This window comes from Marmota flaviventris, chromosome 6, assembly GCF_047511675.1.
Source record: "Marmota flaviventris isolate mMarFla1 chromosome 6, mMarFla1.hap1, whole genome shotgun sequence".
Classification (NCBI taxonomy): domain Eukaryota; kingdom Metazoa; phylum Chordata; class Mammalia; order Rodentia; family Sciuridae; genus Marmota; species Marmota flaviventris.
The window spans coordinates 77,136,068-77,160,930 of NC_092503.1; the positions used below are offsets into that span (position 1 = coordinate 77,136,068).

The following is a 24,863-nucleotide window of genomic DNA, read 5'->3' on the forward strand; positions in this document are numbered from 1 at the left end:
CACTCAAGATGCAGTGAGCCCTACCACCTACTTTTAACATTATGGGTCAAATGTTATATATCTGTAGGATATTTTTGTATGTGTGTGTGGTGGTGGTATTGGAGATTGAACCTGGGGGTGCTCTAGCACTGAACTGCATCCTCAGCCCATTTTGTTTTTTATTTTGAGACTAAGTCTCTTTAAGTTGCCCAAACTGGCCTCAGGCTTGCTGACATCCTGCTCAGCCTCCCAAGTCGCTGGCATAGCCCACCATACCAGGCTCTATTTTTGAGCTATTTATTTATTTATTTATGTATTTTATTAATATTTTAAATTATACATGAAAATAGAATAATCTATGTCATAATTATAAAAGCATGGAATATAATTTGTTCTAATTCAGTCCTTAGTAGTTTCCCTTCCTCTCCCCCACTCTCACCCCAGTTCTCTCCCTTTACTCTGTTGGTCTTTCTACTATTTACTTACTTTTTTTTTAAATTAATGTCTTATGGATGTACATGATAGTGAGATTCACTGTGGTATATTCATATATGAATATAGGAAGTTAGGTGAGATTCACTTCACTGATTTTCCCTATCCCATCCCTTTCCTTTCATTACCCTTTGTTTACTCCTCTGATCTTCTATTCTTTTTTCTTCTTTAATCTCCCCTCCCGCTTATTCTGAGTTAACTTCCACATGTCAGGGAAAAAGTTCAACCTTTGGTCTTTTGGGATTGGCTTATTTCACTTAACATGATATTCTCCAGTTCCATCCATTAATCAGCAAATGCCATAAAGTCATTCTTCTCTATAGCTGAGTAATACACCATTGTGTATATATACCACATTTTCTTTATCTATTCATCTATTGAGGGGCACCTAGGTTGGTGCTTAGCTCAGCTGATGTGAATTGTGATGCTATAAACATTGACATGGTTGTTTCAGTGTATTAGGCTTACAGTTGTATATTTTAAAGGTATTGTTGATTTGTAACCCAAAAGATTGTTGGCATTAACAAGCATCTGTTTTTAGCACTATACCTTAATGCAGGTATTCTATATTTTGTTTAGGTTCTATTAGAAAGTGACCTAACATATTTCATAGTTTTTGGCATGGTCTTCTTGGATGAATTAACCACTGATTGGATTCTCATTTCTTCATTAGGAGTTGCAGCAATTGGTGGTGCATTCTCAGAACAAATTCTCAAGGATATGGCTGCCTTCAATGAACGGCCTATTATTTTTGCTTTGAGTAATCCAACCAGCAAAGCAGAATGTTCTGCAGAGCAGTGTTATAAAATAACCAAGGTAAAGTAAAAGTATACTGAAATCTTAAAAGTCAAACTGACAAATTATAGGGAAGCCTAGGATATCTAAGGTGCATACCATATAACCTTCAAAAATTATTGAAAATAATTTGGAAGAAAAGTGAACAGATCAGAGGAATGAGAACTCTTATCCTTTTCTAGAGTTTTGTTTGTATTACTCCTCCTCTTCAGCAAAATAAACTTTGTAATATTTTAGTGATAATTTTCTTCAAGTGATTTGAAAGTATCTAAGATTTAAACATAAAAGTTGAATTAAAAAAATCTTGGTTTTAGATGGTTATTAAAACAGCTCTTAACTAGCTATTCCCAAATATCTAAGCATATAGTATAAAACTACAGTCTGATTTTTGTTTTGCAAAATTCGGGGTTTGGGTTTTGATGCTATGGGTGGAGCCTTTGGGTGACGATCTTGATATCCAGCCAGATTGGGATAGAAGTCCTCAATGCTTTAATATTTTACTGCTTCAGAAAAAATGATAATATTTTATACTGTGTTTTCACTAATTTATATTTGACTGATAATGTTGGCAAAAGTCTTCTTCAAAGATCTGAAAATATCATTACAACAAAATAGAGATTGGGTCATATCTATTTAAAACTTACTTGAGATATAAAATCCAAATTGAAGCAGAGAGGGAAAACACAACACAAAGGCATACCACTCTGAAAAAATCAGAACTTGATGTCTTGATTTCTTTAATAATGTTAAAGATCTTTAAATGCTTGTTACTAGAATTAATGATTTTTTTTTTTGGCAAGGAGCCACTCCATTACTTTCTTCTCTTATTTAGGTTGGCATCAGTATCCTCACTAATTTTATTTTATATTTCATCTATAGATTGCGGAATTGTTTCACTTTCCCTAATAGTCCTTAAATCCTTAAAGGAGTAGGGTAAAAAATCCAACAATTCTGTAAGCACTTGCAAATTTGGCATAGTGCTTTGCACATAAAAGACACATAATTAAGGAGTGTTTAATTAATTATTTTGTCTTAGTATATCTCAATAGGCCTCAAGAATTTAGAGACTCATCAGTGATACACATGGGTAAAATTAGCCAAATTTATATAGTTGTGTTTTAAAATTTAGATGTCAGAAATAAATGGCCTAGCTTTTTCTTATGATGTTATCTAATGCTCTACATTGTTAGACATAAAACATTGAAAGCCATTTTGAGGTTGAAAATTAAGGTCTAAGCTAAATGTTATTTCCAGTTCTCTAATACTCTAATATAACCTACCTGTGTACCCTCCCTCCCTTCCTCCTTCCTTCTTTTCCTCCATCCCTCTCTTTCTTTATTCTTTATTTGATACTAGAGATTGAACATTGGGATGCTCAACCACTGAGTTACATCCCCAGCCCTTTTAATTTTTTTTTTTTAAGAGTCTCGCTAAGTTGCTAAGGCTGTCCTTAAACTTGTGGTCAGTCCTCTTGTCTCTGTCTTCTGAGTAGCTGGGATTATAGTTGTGAACCACCACACCTGGGCTCTGTCATTTTTATTTTTAAAGTCTGTAATTGGAAGCCTAATAGTCCTTAAATCCTTAAATGTAGAAATGGTTGATGGATCTATGAGTTGGACCAATGCAGAGAATAGAGTGATAGTCTTAGGGTGACTTTCTCTGGGAGACAAAAGTAATATAGAGAAACCCCCTGTTCAAAAAGCATTATAGGAGCTTGCCCACATTTACTAGTGAGTTGATGAAAAGTTAGGCTTCTTTCTAAGTGTTCTCTGTTTTGGCTCTCAGTTCTGTTTTATTTGTTTTAAAATAACCTGCTTCTTTTTAACTAGTGGTATGTGTCTGTATTTCAGGGACGTGCAATTTTTGCCAGTGGCAGTCCTTTTGATCCAGTCACTCTTCCAAATGGACAGACCCTATACCCTGGACAAGGCAACAATTCCTATGTGTTCCCTGGAGTTGCTCTTGGGGTTGTGGCATGTGGACTGAGACACATCACAGATAAGATATTTCTCACTACTGCTGAGGTAAGTTATTTAAGTTTGCCAAGGCTATAAAATATGCTCAGCCTCATTTGTCTAATATTTTATTTGTCTAGCATCTCAGCTTGCTCTCTAGAAGTAGTAAAGTCTAAAGAATTAGAGAAAGTCTTTCTCAAAGATGCATGGGGTGGATAGGTAACAGGTTCATATTGGGTCACTAATAAAATATTCTTCTTCAACAGCTGTTAGATAAATTATATTTTGATTTTGTGGAAGGAACCCCTTTTTATCTACACATTTCTCATTAAATTCTATGAAAGTAAAGAGACAATTAAAATATTGTTTCCAAATGAAAATTAAGTGATAAATATTTCATTATTAATTTTCTGAATAAAGTCATTTTGAAGGTTTTTTAAAAAGTCTGATATAGTATAGTGGTTAAAGCAAATCATGCTAATATTTAAGCAAAATGAAATTTAAATAGGGAAATAAATATTTATCAAACCACTAAAATAATAGGAGAAGTAGCTGTAGTCAGGGTCTTCAGGAAAGATTCTCAGAACATTATGGTGCAGGTCCACTAGGGAATCTCATTCTGACAAGAACCGTGAAAGATTTATGCTTTTACCTTACTTGCAAGCTAACAAGTTAGTCATAGTTTCATAGATACTGTCAAGGCATGATGCTCTTAGATCAGAGACAAAGGAACTTTATTACTCATTGCACAGAATAAGCCTTGAGTTTCATATTTCCATCAGTTTCCCTTGTGCCCTAAGTCTAAGCAGTAATTGGTTATATATTTCTAAAACTGTGACCTTATGATAACTGTGGATGATTAACAATGTTTCAGATTCAAACAGGATGCAATTTGTGAATAAGAAACTTGTGAATTTCTTGTCTTAAAATTAAACTACTGTATAACTAGCTGAACTGAGCCAAATAAAACTTGATTAATACTCATATACATCTATCCTTAAAACACATTATTCTTTCCATTTTGAAGAGGATTGAAAAATATAGAAAAAGATTTTAAAAGAACTAAAGGAGCATATTCCAGGGGTTAGAGCCTGGCTTGATTCTGTGAGAACAGTGTCTAGAAGTTATTATGATCTGTTCTTATCTTTTTTTTTCACTGCATTAAAAGCATGATAGCTGATGTATCAAGTAGATGTCTAATTACTAAGAGAGCATTTTAAAGTTGTTTTTACATTAAGAAAAATGTAATCATTGTCTTCTAGAATATGCACATCAGAAGAAAAAATTGATCCTTCACTTTCTGTAGCTGTGTTTTCTTTCCTAAATTACTCTAGCACCATCTAGTGACAAATATCATGAAATTTTTTAAAATTTCTTATTTAGGAAGAGTAATGATCACTACCAAAAATTTTTGAAGAAAAAAAAAATGGCAATGTGAGCAGTCCTATTCTTATTATAGCTAATGGTCCACTGACAACATCATTTTCTCCCAGGCTTCAACACACATTCCTTTTTCTCCTACTACCTCAATCACATCCCATTTGTTGTTTTCTGTTGTTTGGTTCTAGGGATTCACCCCAGAGCCTTTCCCATGTTAGGCATGCAGGCTACCCCTGAGCTATAGTCCCACCCTTCTCTTTGTCTCTTTTCATCCTCTTTTTAACTAAGACCTTTCCCATATCCTTAGCATTTGTTTTCTTTCTTTTTTATTTTTTAACTTTGCCATTGATTTATTTAGCTTAGTATGGTATTCTCAAATTTCATCCATTTGCCAACAAGTGGCATAATTTTATTCTTTTTAGTGTTGAGTAATATTACACACACACACACACACACACACACACACACACACACACATATATATATATATATATATATATATCACATTTTATTTATCCATTCATCTGTTGAAGGGTACCTAGGTTGGTTCCATAGTTTAGTTACTGTGTGAGTCGACCTACTCTACATTGATGTGGCCACTAGCAATGTATGAATGTAGCTTTTCTCCCACATCCACATGAACAATATTATTGCTTGTATTCTTGATAATTGCCACTATAACTGCAGTGAAATAAAATATTGAAATAACTTTGATTTGCATTTCTCTAATTGCTAAATATGATGGTCTTTTTTTATATGTTTGTTGATCAATTGTATTTCTTCTTCTGTAAAGAGTCTTGTTCAGTTCCCTAGTCCATTTATTGATGGGTTATGTCTCTCTCTTTTTTTATTAGTTGCTCATGACAATACAATGATCTTGATATATCATACCTTTATTCAAATGGGGTATGAATTCTCATTTTTCCACGTGTACAGGTTGCAGGATCACATTGGTTATACATCCACGTATACACATACAGCAATACTAGTGTCTATGTTATTCTGCTGCCCTTCCTATCCCCCATCCTCTCCCCTCCCCTCCCATCACCTCTCTCTACCCAATCTATTTTGACACATTTCTCTTTTTTTTTTTTAGCATTCATTTTCTTGTCCCACTTTTTTCCACGTGCTTTCAAAGATCTCATCATTTGTTTCCATTGTCTGTATTCTAATAGTGCTTATTCTGTGTATCTCTATTCCCACCTTTTTACCGGAACTCCAGTTGCCCTGCTAGATAATTCCCCAGACATGCCCAGCTGTGCCTTTAAACATTTTGAAAACCATATTTAATGCTTTCCCTCACCCTCAACATCCATGTTTCTAATAGTAACATCTCCTTTCCAGGTAACTACCAAAGTTTAGAAACCTGACATTCTTTTCTTCTCTTCCATCCCATAGCCTTCAGGCACACTACATAAACATACTTTGGTATGTTTTACCTTTCATCCTTCATGCTGCTTTACCTTTCATCTCTCCTGCTGGAAAGCCCCAAGAATTATTCTCCATCCAGTCTCACATTCAGGATACTGCTTATGTTTAACTTCATTCTTGAATCCTTTTTCTGACAAATCTATCTCATCTTGCTCTTTCTTGTCATGGTTGTCCTTATTAAACACACTAACATTGAATTTTATTCATGGTTGTGTTATGCTCTTGAGAGCTTCATATTTCAAAAAGATTAAGTGTTGCCTCTATCACTAAATTATAGATTATTTTCTTTAAAGATAGAAATTCTTCCATAAACTACTTTAAGAACTCTAGTAGCATCTAGCACAATGTGGAACACAAAGCAGAAACAATAAATACTGTTGGGTTGGATTAAATTGAACTAGTCATATAGCTTAGCAAAAATGAATACCACTTACTGCCAGATGGCCAAAAAAGGAAGAAAGTCCTTTTTGTCTGTAGTATATTTTATAATTTATAAAATAAACATAAAATATCTAGGTGTATTTTTTGGTTTGGCAATCCCAGATTTAATAACTGTTAAAATTATAGTCATAAATACTAATTTTATATCACATGAAATTAGAAATCTCTGGGTTGGCACCAATATTAAAGGTTATTTATGGACATTTTCATATTATAAAGAGATTTTTAGCTTTCCTAGCATTGGAGACAGTCTTCTGAACCATGATGAGAACACACAGTGCACCCTAAGTCAGCAGTACTGGCCCTATGTAGTCTGTGGCACAGCTTGGGAATAGATTTCTCTCTCTCTGTTCTAACCTAGGACACAAACCTTGGTCACCTTTCCTTACCCAACCCTTGTTTGACCTCTTTCTGATATCTGTCCATAGGATGCCTGAGATAATCACTATGGACAATAGCATCTGGAGGAACCTTCAAATCCAGCTGCTATAACATTGTCAGAATGAAATTGAGAAAGATTATTTTGAGAGATAGAGCCATCCACGGCAGCAAATAGTTTTTGAATGAATGAATCAGTAGGTGAGAACAAGACTCAAGTGTTCTTGTGTTCTCTCTTCTCCCTCCTACCCCCTGTATGAATTCAATTGTGTTACTAGAAATGAAATACCTGATTTTCTAAAGCTAACTTTAGGGAAAGGGAGAAGATAGGGAAGAAGAGAAAGGATTATGTGTCTTATAGTTTGGAGGCTGAAAGTCCATACAGCATGGTGCAGGATCTGGTGAGGGCCCTATCATGGGTGATGGAGCGTGTACCAGAGAAAGAGCTCACATTGCAAAATAGGAAACTAGAAAGAAACTGGGCTCCCATGCAGTCCTTTTGAATGACATGCTCACAGTAGTGTGACCAGCAGGCCCTATCTCATAAGGTTGCATAGCATTATCACCACACAAAGGACCAAGTTTCCAATATGTGACTTCAGAGGACACATTTAAACCTGTGCAAATCACAGTATTCCCAGAATTCTTATATTTTACTGAGATTCCCCCTTGTTACCTATTTGCTACTTATTTCTCTTCCACAGTTTCTTGGCTCCCTCTCTGTGTGACAGGCATTCATGGAGAACAAGAATTCATTTATGATTCTTCTTTACTCAATCATCTTCTGACTGTCCCCAGTCTTTTTGACATTTGAGAAGTATTCTAGAGGAAAAAAAGAAATGACGTCAAGCACTAGCAATATGGCAGTGGTGACAGATTCACCATATATACATTTTAGTCAGCTTTTTCGTTTCTGTGACCGAAAGACCCAATCAGCACAATTTTAAAGGAGGAAAAGTTTATTTGAGGGCTCAGGATTTCAAAGGTCTCAATCCAAAGACAGCAGGCTCCATTCCTCGGGGCTCAAGGTGAGGCAGGACAGCATGGTGGAAGAGTGTGGCAGAGGGAAACAGTTTACATGATGATCAGGAAGCAGAGAGAGAGAGAGAGAGAGAGAGAGAGAGAGAGAATTCACTTTCTAGATACAAATATAAACTCCACAGCCCCCACAACCTAATGAACCACTTTCTCCAACCACACCCCACCTGCCTCCAGTTACCACTCAGTTAATACCACCAGGGATTAATTATGTTGATTATGTTAAGGATATAGTGCAATCTTTTCTCCTCCAAACATTATTGCATTGTCTCAGGTAAGGTCCTTGCTTAGCTTCAGGATAGCCATCTTAATTGACAGCCCCATTTAAAAAAAAATTTCACTTTCCTGCCCAAGGCTCACCAGTCCCTCAGACCAACTCCACCCTTAACCATCTGCATTATGACTCCCCGCTGGCTCTAATCCCTGAGCCTACTCTAATCCCTGAGCCTGCCCCATAAAAGTCCTGAACCCCAAGCCTCTCTCTATGGAGAGATGAGTCTTTATTTGTCAGCTCTCTTGTGTATCTCTGCCTGGTCTCCATCTTTAATTTCTCGTTCGCCTGTCTTCTGGTGCCTCGCTTTCCTTTCATCTCACACGTGAGCTCTTGGCAGACACCACATCTAAACCATAAAAATATGTCACATAGATTTGGGGCCTTGAAGCAAGAAATGCCAGCCTCTAGAAGATAGAGAAGGCAAGGAATGGATTTGTCTTAAAGCATCATAGCCCAATAGGACTTATTTAGACTTATTTAGACATCCAGAGAATCAATTTGTATTATTTTAAGTTACAATGTTTAAGATAATTTATTATAACAAATACAGATGGTTCTGGCCTTAAAAAAAGTCACATAAATAGCTGAAAAATTTTAAAGTTAATTGGTTATAGAACTTGCTCCCAAGTCATACACTAATGAGCTAATGTAGTGTAGAGCTAGATCTGACCCCAAAGCTATTTTACTTCTCTTTTGGCATTCTGGCTACCTATTTTTTTTTTTGTTTGTTTAACTAAATAGCCAAGATTCATTGAGCACTGAACTTTGACAGACATTGTGGTAAATTCTTTACTGGAATTTACTTCATTTGATCCCGTGAATTAGGAACTGTTTTTAGATAATCAGTGGAGTCAGCGTTCAAATATAGGTCTGCCTTACACAAGGACCTGGGTCTTCAGCCACCATATCATTACATCTTTTGCTACTCATTTTGCCCTATTCAATTAAATAATAAGATAGATACCCATAAATCTTTTGCTTTAACATCTAAGAAATGCCAACTAGTTTATTTTTATTTTTTTACATTTTTTAATTGGTTCTTTATAGTTATACATGACAGAATTCACTTTGATGTAATTGTACAAGCATAGAATAAGTTTTATTCTAATTAGGACTCCACTCTTATGGATGTATATGATGGTGCCACCTGATTTAAGTCTTTCATAAATCCTTTGCAAAACTAGGAATAATAAGGTTTTATAAAATAGTCCTGATTCAATGGGGGATGGTTTTATTTTGCTCCAGTCATTGTTTTACATAATTCTCCATCAAATCTCCCTTTTCTTTCCCTTAGTGACATTTCAGTAAAATCCACTTACTATCTCCTCTCCCTGTAGTACAAAAGGCATGTAGTAGCCTTTTTCAAAACCTTGTGGAAAATATTGATCCATTTGTGTTGCTGCAACAAAATACCTGAGCTGGATACTTTATAAAGGAAAGAGGTTTGTTTAGCTCAGTTCTAGAGGCTGAAAATCCAATGGCTTCCTTGGCAGAGAAGTGGAAAGGGAACTATCTGGGTGCAGAAAGGGCCCCTGCTCATGGGGTTGCCTGGCTTTATAACAACCTACTCTCACAAATATTAACTCTGGGGGACTAGCATTCATCCCTTCCAAGGACAGTGCCTCCAGTTTCCTAATTCACAGTAGGCTCCATCTCTTAAACGTTCCTCCACCTCGACACCAAAACATGGAGAACCAAGCCTCCGGCACATAAATCTTTGGGACGTAAATCACATCAAACTATAGCTAGGGGTTTGAGAGAAAGTGGCTAGACTCTAAAAAATCACCTTCCCTTCTTGTCAAGGTCTATATCTTCCAATGTGTTGGAGATAGGAAGGAAGTTATGGAAAAAGTTATGGGAAAGGCTCTTTTACTAACTTTTCTGTATTTTGGCCATCAGGTCCTCTGTGGCAGGGCTCAAATCTGGCTCTCATGGAACACATATTTGAGAGTTTAGAAGATCCTTCTTCAGCTCTGCTGGACCCTCACCATCTTCTCTTCCTGGGAAGTGACAGCTGTTGCTGTGGGGTTGGCAGGGCTGATTCTACCTCCTCTCAGGCTCTAGGGGAAATGGCAGACCCCACATGTTTGGTGATTTCCTGAGAGTGTGGAACTCTTAATTTCTCTCTGTCCTAAAGTTTGGGACTCTGGTCACCAAGTTATTCAATGCCATGTTAAAAGGCAAGAAATTATGAGTTAAATGATGAGTTTATTATAAAATTATGATCAATACTGTAATTATAGATTATAGTGTTTTGTGTAATATATATGGTTTCTCCACCCACCCTGCTCTGTATAAATGCCCTTGGTCAGAAGTCCCCAGTAACCCACAGGATTTAACCCAAATTCCTTATTTGACATTGAAAACACTCCAATCCGTATTTCTCTATACAGAACCTCTGCTGCCCCAGCTTAGGGCACTTGTGTTCCTTGATCTAGCTCATACATCCCTGCCTTTGATTTGACATTGTCTTCGTCTGGAATGTCCCTGACCTGCTTTTCTAACTTGCAGTTTTCATTGGATTCTAGCCTCCAGCCTGCCTCCACTATGAAGCCCTCTATCACGGCTCTTTCTTAACACTCATATTTCACCTCTAGGCTCATTTCAATATTCTCTCTTTTAGTACCCTGTTACCTCATTAAATTACAAATCTCTCAGGATATTAACTTTTTTATGGTTCTGGGGGATTAAAACTAGGGATGCTCTACCAGTGATCTGTAATCCCAGCCCTTTTTATTTTTATGTATTTGTTGTTTTGGTACTAGAGATTGAAACCAAGGATATTTTACCTGTGAATTATAACTTCAGCCCATTTTTAATTTTTTTTTTTAATTTTGAGACAGGGTCTTATTAAATTGACCAGGCTGGCCTCAAACTTGTAATCCTCATGCCTCAGCGTCCCAAGTAGCTGGGATATAGGCACATGCCAATGCACTCAGCATAACTGTTTTTTACATTTGTTTGTAGTATTATACTTGCTCAACATCTTACTTATTTGCAGGTGGCAACAAAACAATACTTCAGAAATAATTTCATGATTTAAAAATAAAGAGTATTAAGAAATGACACCAAAAATAAATGTTTAATTATTCAAAATATTGCAGATGAGAAAATATTTTTACTTCCTCTCTACATCAACATTTCTGTTAAACAGAGGTTCACGTCTAAGCTGATTTATATTCAGCCTGAAGAGACTTAACCAAAGTCCTAGAGCTAGAGTGAATTTTGTTTTTGCTGAACCTACCTTACTGTCTTAACGTAGGGTTCATTAAATAGTTCAACACTGTTTGATTTAGACCTAGGGAATGGTTTGGGAATCGCAGATGCTGAGGCCAGTTAGTGATTGGGTAATCAGAATCTGGGTAAAATTGAAATCCTATTGATAATGTGACTCTGAAATAGCTTTCTCAGCCTCTTGCCTTACCTCCCGCAGGGGGCTGTGTAAGCGGGGAGTAACAGTATGAGTCATCATGTAATACTGCTCTCCTGAACTTCCAGGGTCCTATTCCATTACTACTCACATTTCTTAACTTTTCCTTCCTCCTGTTCCCCTAGTGTTTCAATTGGAAAGTGTCAAGTATTTCATGGTACAGTGAAAAGGAATTAGACTAAGAGAAAACCTGAATTCTCATTTTTATGATTCCCAATAATTAGTACATCTCTCTTGGGTTCAGTTCTTCCACTAATAAAATGTTAGATGAAGTGAGATGATCATAATGTGATTGGTTTCTACAAATGGCCAGTCTGTGTGGCCATGCACTTAGGTTATCTGTATAACTACCACATTGTATGATATGAAGTATAAACATTGTTCTACTTTTTTCCTTTTCTTCTTATAGGTTATATCTCAGCAAGTGTCAGATAAACACTTGGAAGAGGGTCGGCTTTATCCTCCTTTGAATACCATCAGAGATGTTTCACTAAAAATTGCTGTAAAGGTAAAACCATTCTTGTTCAATTCTCAGTATTTTTACTTCCTTCTCTTATTGAATACATATTTTTAAATATTAAAAATATACTAACATGCTTCCTTGAAATGTTTTTCTGTATCAGTTTATATCTCATAAGTTAGGGAAATGAGGCATAGTGACTAGATAGAATTTAATAGCTACCTTTTAGATTTACAAAGAAGTGGTAGAATTAGGATGGATCATTTTCTCTTTTGTTTATTACCCTTCCATAATTTAAATAACTCATTAGGTTTTTCCTTTTAGTTTGGTGCCTCACATTTCACTGTATTTTAGTTATCCTCTTCTGTATCACACTTACAATAATTAACAAATTATCACAGACATGATAGAGTGTCATTTAATCCTGGAACCACCTGCTACATCCATGTCTCTATGGCACCTTAAAAAATGAAGATTCTAATATTAACATTGATCTCTGCCTGCTATTAAGCAAAAGTCATTCCGATAATTAGAAAATCATCTGATTAATGACCTGCAATTTTCATGGGGCATGGTGGTGCACACCTTTAGTCCCAGCAGCTCTGGAGGCTGAGTCAGGAGGATTAAGAATTCAAAGTCAGCCTCAGCAAAAGCAAGGTGCTGAGCAACTCAGTGAGACTCTGTCTCTAAATAAAATACAAAATAGGCCTGGGGATGTGGCTCAGTGGTTGAGTGTCCCTGAGTTCAATCCCCACTACTCCCCTGACACACACACACACACAAAAAAAAAAAAAAAGAAAGAAAGAAAAAAAATCTGCACTTTTCAAAAAAAAGATGAAGACCATAACTAATAATAGTGGCAAGAGGGAAAAGCTATAAGGGCAAAGAACTCAAAAGCTGTTGGGTTAGGCAGATGAGCTGTTGGAGGATTGAAGGAAAAATCTAAAGATAGGGTTATTTTTCTATAATAAAATTGAGAAATTGACCTTTTTTGCAATGTAGTTGTATTAGTTTAGCAGCATTTGTGTCATCTGCCCACTAGATGTCAGTTCCATCTGTAGAGTTGACAATTAAAAATGTTGCCAGGCAATTCTAAGCGTTCCCTGGGAACCAAATTGTTCCTAGATTAAGAATCACTAGTTTTAAAGCTATTAGCAAATTTATCTATATGATACCATTTAATATTCATTGGTTCATATGTTATTTTTTATCTTGTTGATTAAAGGTAGTCTTCAAAAATCAAAATCCTTCAAAGACCATTAGATAATAATCTCTTTGGTTATTTATGAAAGAATATGCTCATATATTTCTAATATTGTGTACCTTCTAGTTTTTAACTTGTTTGAACTAATATATGAATAGCATGTTTTCATTTTGACAATTTAAATGAAAAGGAGCTAATGTATGATTAGAGGAGAAAGTATAAAAAAAAACAAGGGACAAAAAGATGCAGGTTGTATACTAAGATAATGAAGAATAGTGCATAGATAGAAATTGGAAAATCAGAATAAAGAACCAAACATGAAGGAGAATGATGTGAGTGGACTGCATGTGTGAGGTATCAGTGGCACATTCAAACATACAGTGCTAACAAGTAAATGAAAGTGACTGAGACTTAAAAGAGAAGCTAGATAGAAAGATCTGGAGTCTTCTGTATAAAAAGTAGTAATACCATAGTATAGGTACTTTGAAATTAGAGAAAACTCGAATAAACAATATTTTATTTTTCTAACATAAGCATTATTTTATTATTTGCATGTGTTTCTAGTCTTTTTGTTTGCTTTCTTTTTTACCATCTTTATAATGGTGAAGCTGTAGGTGTGATTGTAATTGTCAGATCAAGTATAGAAAGGAAAGGAAGATAGAAGATAGTTTATTATTATGTCTAGAAGACAGAAGAAAGAAGCCAGTTAAGACGAGAGGTGGTTAGGATTTTTAAAAGAAACTCAAAATGTATCAGAATGTCAAAATTTAGAGAAGAGATGTTTTCAAGTTGTGGTTAGAATCAAATAGAACCAAATACTGGAGAGCAGAACAGATGAGACTTTTATTTGGTCCTTGAGAAGTTATCAGAGACTTTCACAGAGGCAGTTTTAGTAGTAAAAGAGGTTGTGAAGACAGAAGAACTAGTAAAGCAATGAATCACAGACACTTCCAGAGAGTCTGGCATTGACAAGAAGGTGAGAGCGAAGGTTTCATCGAGAGAGGAGCATTATTGTAGGATGCCTGGGAGCTGAGAGGAGATGATTGTCCACATACTGTGTGTCAGCAACAAGACAGTATATTTTATTACAGAAGTAAAATGCATTACAAACAGGCACAGGGATTATACTGGGGTGATGGAAATTTTCTAAACCCGGAGGTGCTAATGATTGCACAGCTTATTGCATTTATAAAAGTATTTTCATTGTATGCTTAAAGTGTTTGAATTTTGTGGTGAATTATTAAGTCTGTATAAAAAGAAGTAATAATACAATAGTGTAGGTACTTTGAAATTAGAGAAAAGTCAAATAACCAGTATTCTGTTTTTCTACCATAAGCATTATTTTATTATTTGCATGTATTTCTAGTCTTTTTGTTTGCTTTCTTTTTTACCATCTTTACAATTATGGTCCATACATGCTTTTGTTTCCTGCTTTTTCATAGAAGTTTCTTCACAGTTCAGTAGTTTTTATAACCATAATTTTTCATAAGTGCAAAATTTTACATTGAAAAGAGATACTTAATTTTAATATTCTTCAGAATCAGACTTATCCAAATAAGTCTATCATACAAACAACTCCTCTGTGACTGTGTTTTAGAACTGGTATGAGTTACATTGTATAAATGGAATGATTAATTTGGACAAGAAAAATCCATTTTTTTTCTTAAAGTAGAAGAAAAGAGAATGTATAAAGGTATAGAGGAGATAGTTTGTGTTGGTGAAACGGAGCTTGGGATTGTTTTCTCTGAATGTTGGAGTTCTCTCTAGAGTGATGAGAATCAATTGGAGACTTGGAAGATGGGGGAAGTTTGGAATTATCTTTTAGAAACTGTGAGGAGGTTATTTAAAAATGATTGAAAGTACTGTTATATGCAGCCAGATGTGCCTAAGTAAGGTTAGGAAATGTATCACACCACAGAAAACTCAGGTGTAGTTCTCTGATGGACAGCCACAAAAGGAGAAGGCCAGAATTGAGGGGTCCATGGAAGAAGGTCTAGACTGGTACTTGTAAAACATGTCATGGAGATGAGATTCTATGACCCTGGCAAGGAGAACTGACCCTGATTATGGGTTGCAGATTATTAGGTTAACAGGATCGGAAGACCCTGGGATAAATACAGAGATTTGGTAGGAGGCTATGGTCAGAGTAGAGATTCTTAAAAATTCAATGTATTCAAGTTGAAGCTTAGCAGTAATATTCAGATATTTAGTTAAAGTTAATTATCAGTCAGGTCATGTCAAGACTTTTAACACTGGCTTCTCTAAGAAATCTTGAGATAATCAAAAATAAACCTTCACTGTTCATACTCTTATGAAAAGTTGCTGGTATTATTTTCCCCCTCTTGCTACATTATTTATAATTGTTTTCATTTATATCTTCTTTGTTTATATGAACTTTTACTCTAACAATCTTCTTGGAAACAGAACAATATAAATTATAAGATAATTTTTGAAATGGGTAAAAACTTCTGTTATATATATTCACCATCACCTTTTATTAATTAAAACAATTAAAATTGTTTTATTAATTAAAACAACTAAAATTCTGTTCTTATTTTAGATTGTGAACGATGCATATGAAGAAAAGACAGCCACAGTTTATCCTGAACCACAAAACAAAGAAGCATTTGTCTGTTCTCAGATGTATAGTACTGATTATGACCAGATTTTACCTGATTGTTATACTTGGCCTGAAGAGGTCCAGAAAATACAGACCAAAACTAACTAGTAGCATAATTTAGCCAACATTAACTTCATTATTGAGATCTTGAAGTCTTTTATAATTTTTAAATATTAGTATCTTTTAGGATGATTCATAACATGATTAGATTAAGATAATTTTACTTTAACCATTAAAATTTATAGAATATTAATATAAGTTAGGACAAACTTCACACTACACAATTTTCCTTCATTTACCTTCTGGTTATTTATAGTTTCAATCTTAATTATTTTGTCCAAATTCTCTTTAAAAGCCATTGTACCTACTACTGAGAAACTCATTTTTATATAAGAAACTAATGGGAAGACCAAAATTAGTAATATTGATATGATCAGCATTAAAACTCATAATTCTTTTGTTGACCATTATGTTAATTCCTTCTTTTAAAAAATAAAGATAGAAGTGAATTTAGGCATAACTGAACTTTTGCTAAACATAAATAACACTACTTTGTTACCTGGAGAAAAACAACTTGTCAGGTGTACTTATTCCAGTCCTACATTGTATTTGTTCTTTTTGTGTAACAGAATCTGACATTTCTAAGAAAGATCATTGCTGTTTACAAAACCTGTGCAGCCTTAGATTTTAATATTGTTTTTTCCATTGCTATGTCTTATAGAGTAAAGTGCTTATTACCTTGGTTCACAGTCAGAAACCTTCTCAAGAATATTTTTATTTCTCCACCGAACAAATGCCCTGTCCTTCAACTGTGGCTAAGGGCCTTATGGACTGCCTGTCCAGAGGTTTGTACCTTCAGTTCAGCATACCTGATGAGTGAAAACAGCTAAAAACAGAGTCAAGATCCTTGATAGGGACTTCTTAAGCCCAGTTCTTAAGACAATGATCTGATTAATCAGGAGCAAGGCGCTGATTCCCTAACAAGCTGGGTGTCCACTTGAGTGATCTGCTTGAATGTTCCATTGATTAACTCAGGTAACTAAGAGCTCAGTGTATAAGTTCAAAATTTCTCTGGAGTTTGGAGAAATTTTTATAATTATGTCCACAGTGTTTGAAATAATATTTCTATCAGTTACTAAAATATTTTAATTATAAAAACCAGACTATGATAAAGAATAGTTATATCCCCAGATTGTATTAATTTACTTTAGAAATTAATGATTGAACTAATGGAAACATTTTTGAATTCTTAAGCTCAGGTGCAATAACATTTGTTATTTATTTATAGAATCATCTAGAGAATTTTCTGTTTTTGAAGTAATGATTTATAGAATATAGGATGTTAAAGATAGACTGCACTATGAAATGCTATTATTGAAAGCTGAAGGTTATACAGATTGTTTCAGGTGTGAGTGGAATAGACCAGGGACTTTCTTGTGGTAACATTTAGTTAAGGGTTTCTGTAACACAGTTATTTGGAAAAGATTCATAACACTTATTTCTTGTTTGTTTCCTTGTTGTTATATAGCTCTAACTAAATGTATTTACCTATGCAAAGATTTATTAAACCAAGAAAAAGTGAATGAATAAAATTATAAAATGATATTTTCCTTAAAATATGGTTATACTTTAAAATAACAATGATGGGTCTTGGGAGTCATATGACAAAATATTATGAATTTTTTAAATATTCTGATAACTGTATGTTCTAGTATGAACTTCATTCACTTAAGGCATATGTAGTCATAATTCTGGCTACTCTGATAAGTGGTCTCTTTTCTTGTTCTTAGGGAAAGATAAGAAAACAAGCATCAGGTTGTTACTAGGTGTCAAGTGTTACACATAAATTGTCTTATTTAATGTAATCCCACAGTTCCTTATGAAGATGATATTTTAAGTAACTTGCCAAGGCCATGTAACTAATAGGCAAAGAAGGTATGCTCTAAACCCATCTATCTTTCTTTATGGCCTGTGTCTTTTCTCCTTTTACAATGCCACAGTCTAGAAATAACACTGTCCCATATGTGTTTTGAAAATTTCTAGTAGGTTTATAAAAGAAGGAAGCAGGTGAAATTCATGTAATATATTTTATTTAAACCAATATATCTGAAATATCATTTAGCATCTACTTAATATAAAAATTATTGAGACTTTTACTTTATTTGGTTCATACTGTTTTAAAAACCTAGCACATATTTCATACATATATTTTAATTCTGTTCAGAGTAGCCGCAAGTGCTCCATAGCCACATCTGGCTAGTGACTTCCATATTGAACTGTGAAGATCTAGAAGAGATAATTATATATCAATAGCAGTAATAATACTGTGTTTTCATAAGAGAAGTGAAGCTTAAATCCATGGAAAAATGTTTACTGAAAATTTTTTGGTAAATAATGCCTCAGTAAAGAAGATATAAAAAGAAATTTGTGGCAGCTCCTCTTCATGAACTAGCCATACAAATTAAGAAAGAAGCATAGGCCCAGAACAATAAAATTAATTAAGAATTTTTAGTAGAGTTTCCATTTTCAGGGAAGTAACCTGAAGGATAAGAAGTTGGAACCAGCCAGGTTGGGTAGCCAAGTTAGTTATGTGTACACATGTGTGGTGCTGGAAGGGAGAGGTATTTCAGGCAGAGGATATAAGCATATACAAATATTCCAAGGCAGAAGAAAGCATAACCACATGAAGAACTGATACCAAGGAAATTATAGAGGCATTTTGTTTATAAACATAGATATAAAATTTTTATAAAGATCAGATAGCCAAATTGGATGATTGGGGAAAACAAAAACAAAAACTACTGTTAGTTTACTGTTTAAGATAAGTTAATAAACAAAACACTGAGAAAGAAAAAAAACAGCTCTAAGAAATTGGCAGGAAAGAGATAATATGTCATTTCTGCAGATGATATCACATATACAAGTATTATTACCAACATTAAGTTAATAAGAGAATTCAAGTTTGTAATATATAAAGCCATTTTACAAAAATCAACTGTAATAATCCTCCAGATTCCTTTCTGCCTATAGTAATCAACTAGATATTATAGGCAAGTGAAATTATAATAATAATAGAATTGAATTAGCACAATCTTCTAATGAAGAAATTAAATTCTTTAAAAAGATATAAAAGACATGAATAATGGTGAGACTGTACTCTTAATTGTAATGTTTTAATATAAATGTGTTATTTCTCCCTAGAAATACTCCACAAATTCAATATGGTTCTATATAGATGAGGCTAGGCTATTGTTCTAATGCCAACATATTGAGACTCAGGCCATAAAAGCAGAATGCTTGCTTACATCTTTATCTAATGCAATCAGTTGGGAGAAAGGGCATTATGATTTTTAATGCCACCATCTTTCTTTATCATGTGGCCTCCAAAGTTACCAAAAGGACAAGAAAGCATGGGGGATTAATCCAGGAGGTTTTATGGACAAGTCATTTTTATTTACATTCTACCTAAATGGCTAAGACACAAGTCACCTGGTCCCAGTGCTAGAAGAGAAACTGAGATATATTGTCTTTCTGTGGCCCCCAAATTACCAAATCAAACAGATTCAATGAACAGAATTGAAATTTCTAAGGAAGTAAATAAACTTATTTTAAAGCAATATGAGAAATAGAGTCCTGATCCTGTATTACAAACAAAATAGGCCTTGCTCTTTAAGAAGTATGAGGAATGAACTAAAGCTTCAACCTAACACTGATCTAGCTTAACTCCTTATTCAAGTTCTACCTTGAGAAATGACATGATGTGCCCTCACTTAGAAAAAATATTTAGTCTCTATAGACTCTAGAGTTTTTGAAAAAAAAAATGTTCAGTATAAAATCAAAAGGAAAAATCTATGTAGAGAGAATAAAAAAAAATATGATCCCCTAATCAGGAGAAAAAAATAATAATTAGAAAAAGAGTGAAAGAGCAACCAAATGCAGTATTACACAGGGTTTATAAAGAGCTTACAGTGATGTCAATGGGAAAGATAAAATGAAGGAAAAGATAGATTAAATATACATTCTAGATCTGAAAAATAACATCTGAAATTAAGAATTAATTGTATGGGTTTAAATGGCAGATATCAGAAGAAAGGATCAATGACATCCAAGGCCAGTCATTGGAAATTATCCAAATTTGAAGGAGAAAGAAAGAGAGAGATATATTATCTGATATTAAATGGCCTAATATATATGCCATTGGAGTTTTAGATGATGAAAAGGAGATATATGAGTGCAACAAAAAAGACAATGAGCAAGAATTTTCTCAAATTAATGAAAAATATCAACCAACAGATTAAGAGGAAGCAATCCTCAAGCAGGATCAATATAAAGAAAATTGAACCTAGGGATATCTTAAAATGCTAAAAGCCAAAAAAATCTTAAAAGCAGCCAAAGAAACAGAAACACAGTTGTTCAGTGGTATAAAAAGTTAGCAAAGAAAAGTGAGATATTAAAAAGACAGTCTTGACAATCTTTTTTTGTATTTTTTTAAGTTGTAGATGGACACAATACCTTTGATTAATTAATTTTTATGTGGTGCTGAGACTCAAACCCAGTTCTCACACATGCTAGGCAAGTGCTCTACTTCTGAGCCACAAACACAGCCCTGGAAAGACATTCTTAAAGTACAGAAAGAGTAAAACTGATAACTCAAAATTCTGTACATGGAGACAATATCCTTAAGAAATGAAAGGAAAATAAAGACATTTCAAATAAAAGCTGAGATAATTAATGTCCTGCATACCTTTGCGCTAAACTTACTAAAGGAAGTTCTTCAGGAGGAAGAGGATGGACCCAGATGGAAGTACTAATCTGCAGGAAGAAGTGAAAAGCACTAAGAAGGGTATACGTGTGGGAAGTATAAAATACAGTTATACAGTATAAATAGAAAAATATGAATATATATTTTTAAAATTGTTTAAGACTATTGGCTGACAGTAGAAATGTATGTAGGGTTTATAAAATGAAGAAGTAAAATATGTGGTAAGAATAGGACAAAAGGTAGAAGGGATTAGTGGAATTATACTCTTGTATGGTTTGTATATTATTTATGAAGTGGTGTGATATTAATTTTAGTAATATTATAGCCAGTAACATACCATTTCATGAACAATCTGCAAATATTACAATAAGTCAAGAAATACTGTAATAAAATAAGGAAGCATATTGTAATCTCTAAAGTAACTATAAAAATAATATTAAAAGATAACAGTTGAAAAGCTAATAGAGGAAATAAATGGACTAATTTAAAAATCCTTGACTAATCCTCATGAAAAATAAAGGAGAAAAAAAGAACATGAATTAATAGTTCCTAGGTTAAATATAAATCATATAGGAAGATGGCAGACTTAAATCCAACTTTATTATATACTATATTAAATGCAAATGAATAAAAAACTAATTTAAAGGCAAAGATTTCTGATTGAATTGTATACAGAAGATCTGATTAAGTGCTGTTTTTAAGAGTTATACTTTAAATATAATGACACAGAAAGGTTCAAAGTAAAAGGATGGAAATAGATAAACCATAGAAACAGAGAGCCTAGGAAAGCTGGTCACAGCTCTATTAATATCAAATAGACTTCAAGGCAATGAGATAGTGATAGAAAAATTGATAGAAATAGTGAGATGGAGAAATCCATAATCACAATAACATCTGGAAAAGTAGTGACCTACAAATAGTTCAGTCAGCTTGCACAAGGGGAATTACTCCAACAGATATTTCTTAAAGACACGAGAACATGTGGAATAGAACAAGAAACTGGTAGCACAAAAATCAATAAAGAACAACATTTAGCTAAAAGATTGTGTGACAGAGGAAGAGTCCTGTGGAGCCAAGGTAGCTGCTGAGATCCTCCATTGCTGTTTTTTTGCAGTCATGCAAAAAAAATTTCAGTCATGTCACTCTGAGTTGCAGGCATGAGTTTATTAGAAGGGACAGGAAAAGGGAAAAAAGGGACACTCTCAAAGGAGAGAATGAGTCAGAGGGAGAGAGGGATGGTGTGCCCCTCCTGCCCTCCAGTTTAATTGGGGTCCCAGGGAATTTTCTAGAAAGAGTCCTGCCCAGTTCCACCTCTTGACTTTTTATTGACCCCAGAATGATATTAGACTTCCCACTGCTAAATGTAAATATCCACAGCAAGTCTGTTCCCTTTGGCCCACATCAACTGGTTCTAATTGTTCTTACAGATATTATGGTAGGGGGGCTTTGCTCCTTATTATAATTATCCATCTGAGTTTTGGAATCTGGTCTGTGTAATGCCACAAAAGTCACCCCCTTCAAGGTAACTTATGTTTTCTTTATCTGCAGAAAGGAGCTTTTTGGGCCTGTGTTTCTCCTCTTTATAACAGGTTGGTTGACAAAGAATGTAATGTATTCTGTTGACTTATGCCAGGAAGGGCTGCAGGTAAATTGCTTTTTAAAAGAAACGTGTGGGGTTTGGGTGAATTCCCTCCACTCAGGTCTTCTGATTCCTATCAATTGGAGAAACTGACCTAAAACATGGGGAAAATTAAAACTGGAACCCTATCTTACACTGTATGAAAAGATGGGCCCACACGTGGATTAAAGACCTAAATATGAATGGTAAAAATATAAAGTAAATGCAAATTGATGCATTTATTTGGAACCCCCAAAACAAAACCATGAGGTTAAAAAAAGAAATGGTTGGGATACATTATCCATAGAGGCGAAGGATTGGTAGATCTAATGGCTATTGCCATGAAACAGTAAGGCTGAGGTATTCCAGGACTGGGATGGAGTGGTTGTTTCTAGTAGAGGTGGATAGTAAAGAAAGAGAGAACTTAGGTTCAAAATCTCAAGTTCTCAACTCAAGGTACAGTCTAAGAACTGGGAAAACAACCCTATGTTTTTGCTGAATCTCTCTTACTAGTTGCAAGGCAGAAAATAGTTGAAAACCAGAGTCCTACTTTTTTTAAAAAAGTGTTTTTGATATATGTATCTACAACCAAATATATATATCAACTCTACATGTCTACAACTAAATATATGTGTCAACTCCATAAGTAGAGTTGACACATATGTTTAGTTGTAGATGGATACATACCTTTATTTATTTATTTCTATGTGGTGCTGGGGGGTTGAATCTAGTGCCTCACACATGCTAGGCAAGTGCTCTACCACTGAGCCCCAGCCCAAGCCCCTTACTTGGTTGTGACCAGGAGTATTGGCAAAGAAACAGTAAGACCTAGATTTGGAACCAGATTGTTATAGTTTGTATATGAGGTGCCCCCTGCACTCCCTCCAAAGCTCCTGCATTAATGCAGGAATGTTTGGAGGTTATATGATTGGGTTGTGAGAGCTGCAACCTTCTTAGTCCATCCTAGTTTTAAACTGAACTAACTAGATGGTAACTGTAGGCAGGTAGGGTGTGGCTGGAGGAGGTGGGTCACTGGGGGCATGTCCTGGAATGTTCATTTTCTGCAACTCCTTTCCCTCCCTCTCTTTGGTTCCAGGCTGTCATGTCCTGGGCAACTTTCCTCCACTAGGCCCTTCCACTATGATGTGCTGCTTCACCTTAGGCCAGACCAATTGAGTTGGCCCACCATGGACTAACTTTCTGAAACACAGAGCCAAAATAAACTTTCTCTCCTTTAAGTTGTTCTTGTTAGGTATTTTGGTCATGGAGCGGCAAAACTGATGAACACATGGATGCATAGGATTTTGAAGGGTGCAGGATAACTTCGAATAGTGGGTGAACAGTAGTAAACAGTAGTCCAGTTTGAGTACTGAAAGTCCTGTGTCCCAGGAAACCCTCAGAGCCAGACAAACTCAAGAGAGCTGGCAAGTCCTCCTTTGCCAACCAAAGCAGGGGTCTCTAAAGAGGTTGATACTGCCTTGCTTGAAGATCCTGTAATGACTTCACCTAAGGTAATGATATCCTTGAAAAGGGAAATGAATTTACCCATTTTTCTTCCACATCTCATTGTCTATACACCTAAAATCAGATTCCAACACAGAGAGGGACTGTGGCAAATCAAATTAAGAAGACAACCTACAAGGAGAATCAGACCAAAAAAATTCTGGACTTTGCTCATTGTTTTGGAAATCCAATCATTTCACCTCCAAAAACCGAGTGGAAAAAAAAATGCATGAGATTCTGAGAATGTTAAACTGAGGAAGGAGACACAATTTTGGGTTGGGTAGAACTGATTTGATAAGGGTGCACTTGCCACAGATTCTGGATTCAGTGCTGCCTTCAGCAACTAGAAGTGATTCCACTTGTTGGGTCAGTTACTTGAATGAAACATGGACTTAGTCACGGCCTACATTAAATGAAATTGACAGTGCAAACATTCCATGAAATCATATAAAGGGATTCAAAGATTTACAAAGAAAGCAAAGTTGGAGTAAATTTTTGGTGTATAATCTTACCATTTTAATCTTAATGATCTCAAAATTAAGTCTTCTGAGAGAACCAGTGACTCTCCTTTCATTAAAACCTTCAGAAATAACATTGGTGAGGGGAATACCAGCACCAATGAAAATAATTTTAGTGATTCTTCTCTGTATGCTGAGAAAGTCTGTGGGCAATGCAACAGTTAAAATGGGTTTCCTGTTAAATGGAAACATCAGAATGTTGGTGTTGGTAGAGACTCTTGGCAGAAATTAAGAAAAGGAGTCAGAAAGAGTAATCATAATACAAGCAAGTTCAATGTAATCAGAATAGTTTGGCCCACAGAAATTGTTATTGGTGGGTAGTTAATCTAGAGTTCCCTGGCCTGAAATGATGTTCAAAAATTAACCAGGCACAATAGGTACTGAACAAGAAAAATGGGTGCTATTGGAAAAAAACTTATACAACCACACCATACATACCAGTTGAATAACAGTCTGGTTTAGGACCAAATAACGTGCTCAACCCATGTAGGTCCTAAATAATACGTATAACAAGAGCAGGAAAAAGCCTGCCTACATCCACCAAGAGAAGACTATCACCAAATTGCCCCATGTGAATATGAGTGA

At 34.9% G+C, this 24,863-nt stretch overlaps 1 protein-coding gene across 1 annotated transcript in view; it reads left to right on the forward strand.

Moving 5' to 3' along the window:
• The window catches only part of Me1 (malic enzyme 1), a 168,520-nt gene extending 150,219 nt beyond the window's left edge, over positions 1-18,301 (forward strand). The window contains 5 exon segments of the mRNA XM_027928254.2: positions 1,145-1,287; positions 3,117-3,290; positions 12,003-12,101; positions 15,818-15,953; positions 15,956-18,301. Of these exon segments, the coding sequence (XP_027784055.2) occupies positions 1,145-1,287; positions 3,117-3,290; positions 12,003-12,101; positions 15,818-15,953; positions 15,956-15,981 (578 nt within the window). The 3' untranslated portion in view covers positions 15,982-18,301.
• The last annotated feature ends 6,562 nt before the right edge of the window (positions 18,302-24,863 follow it).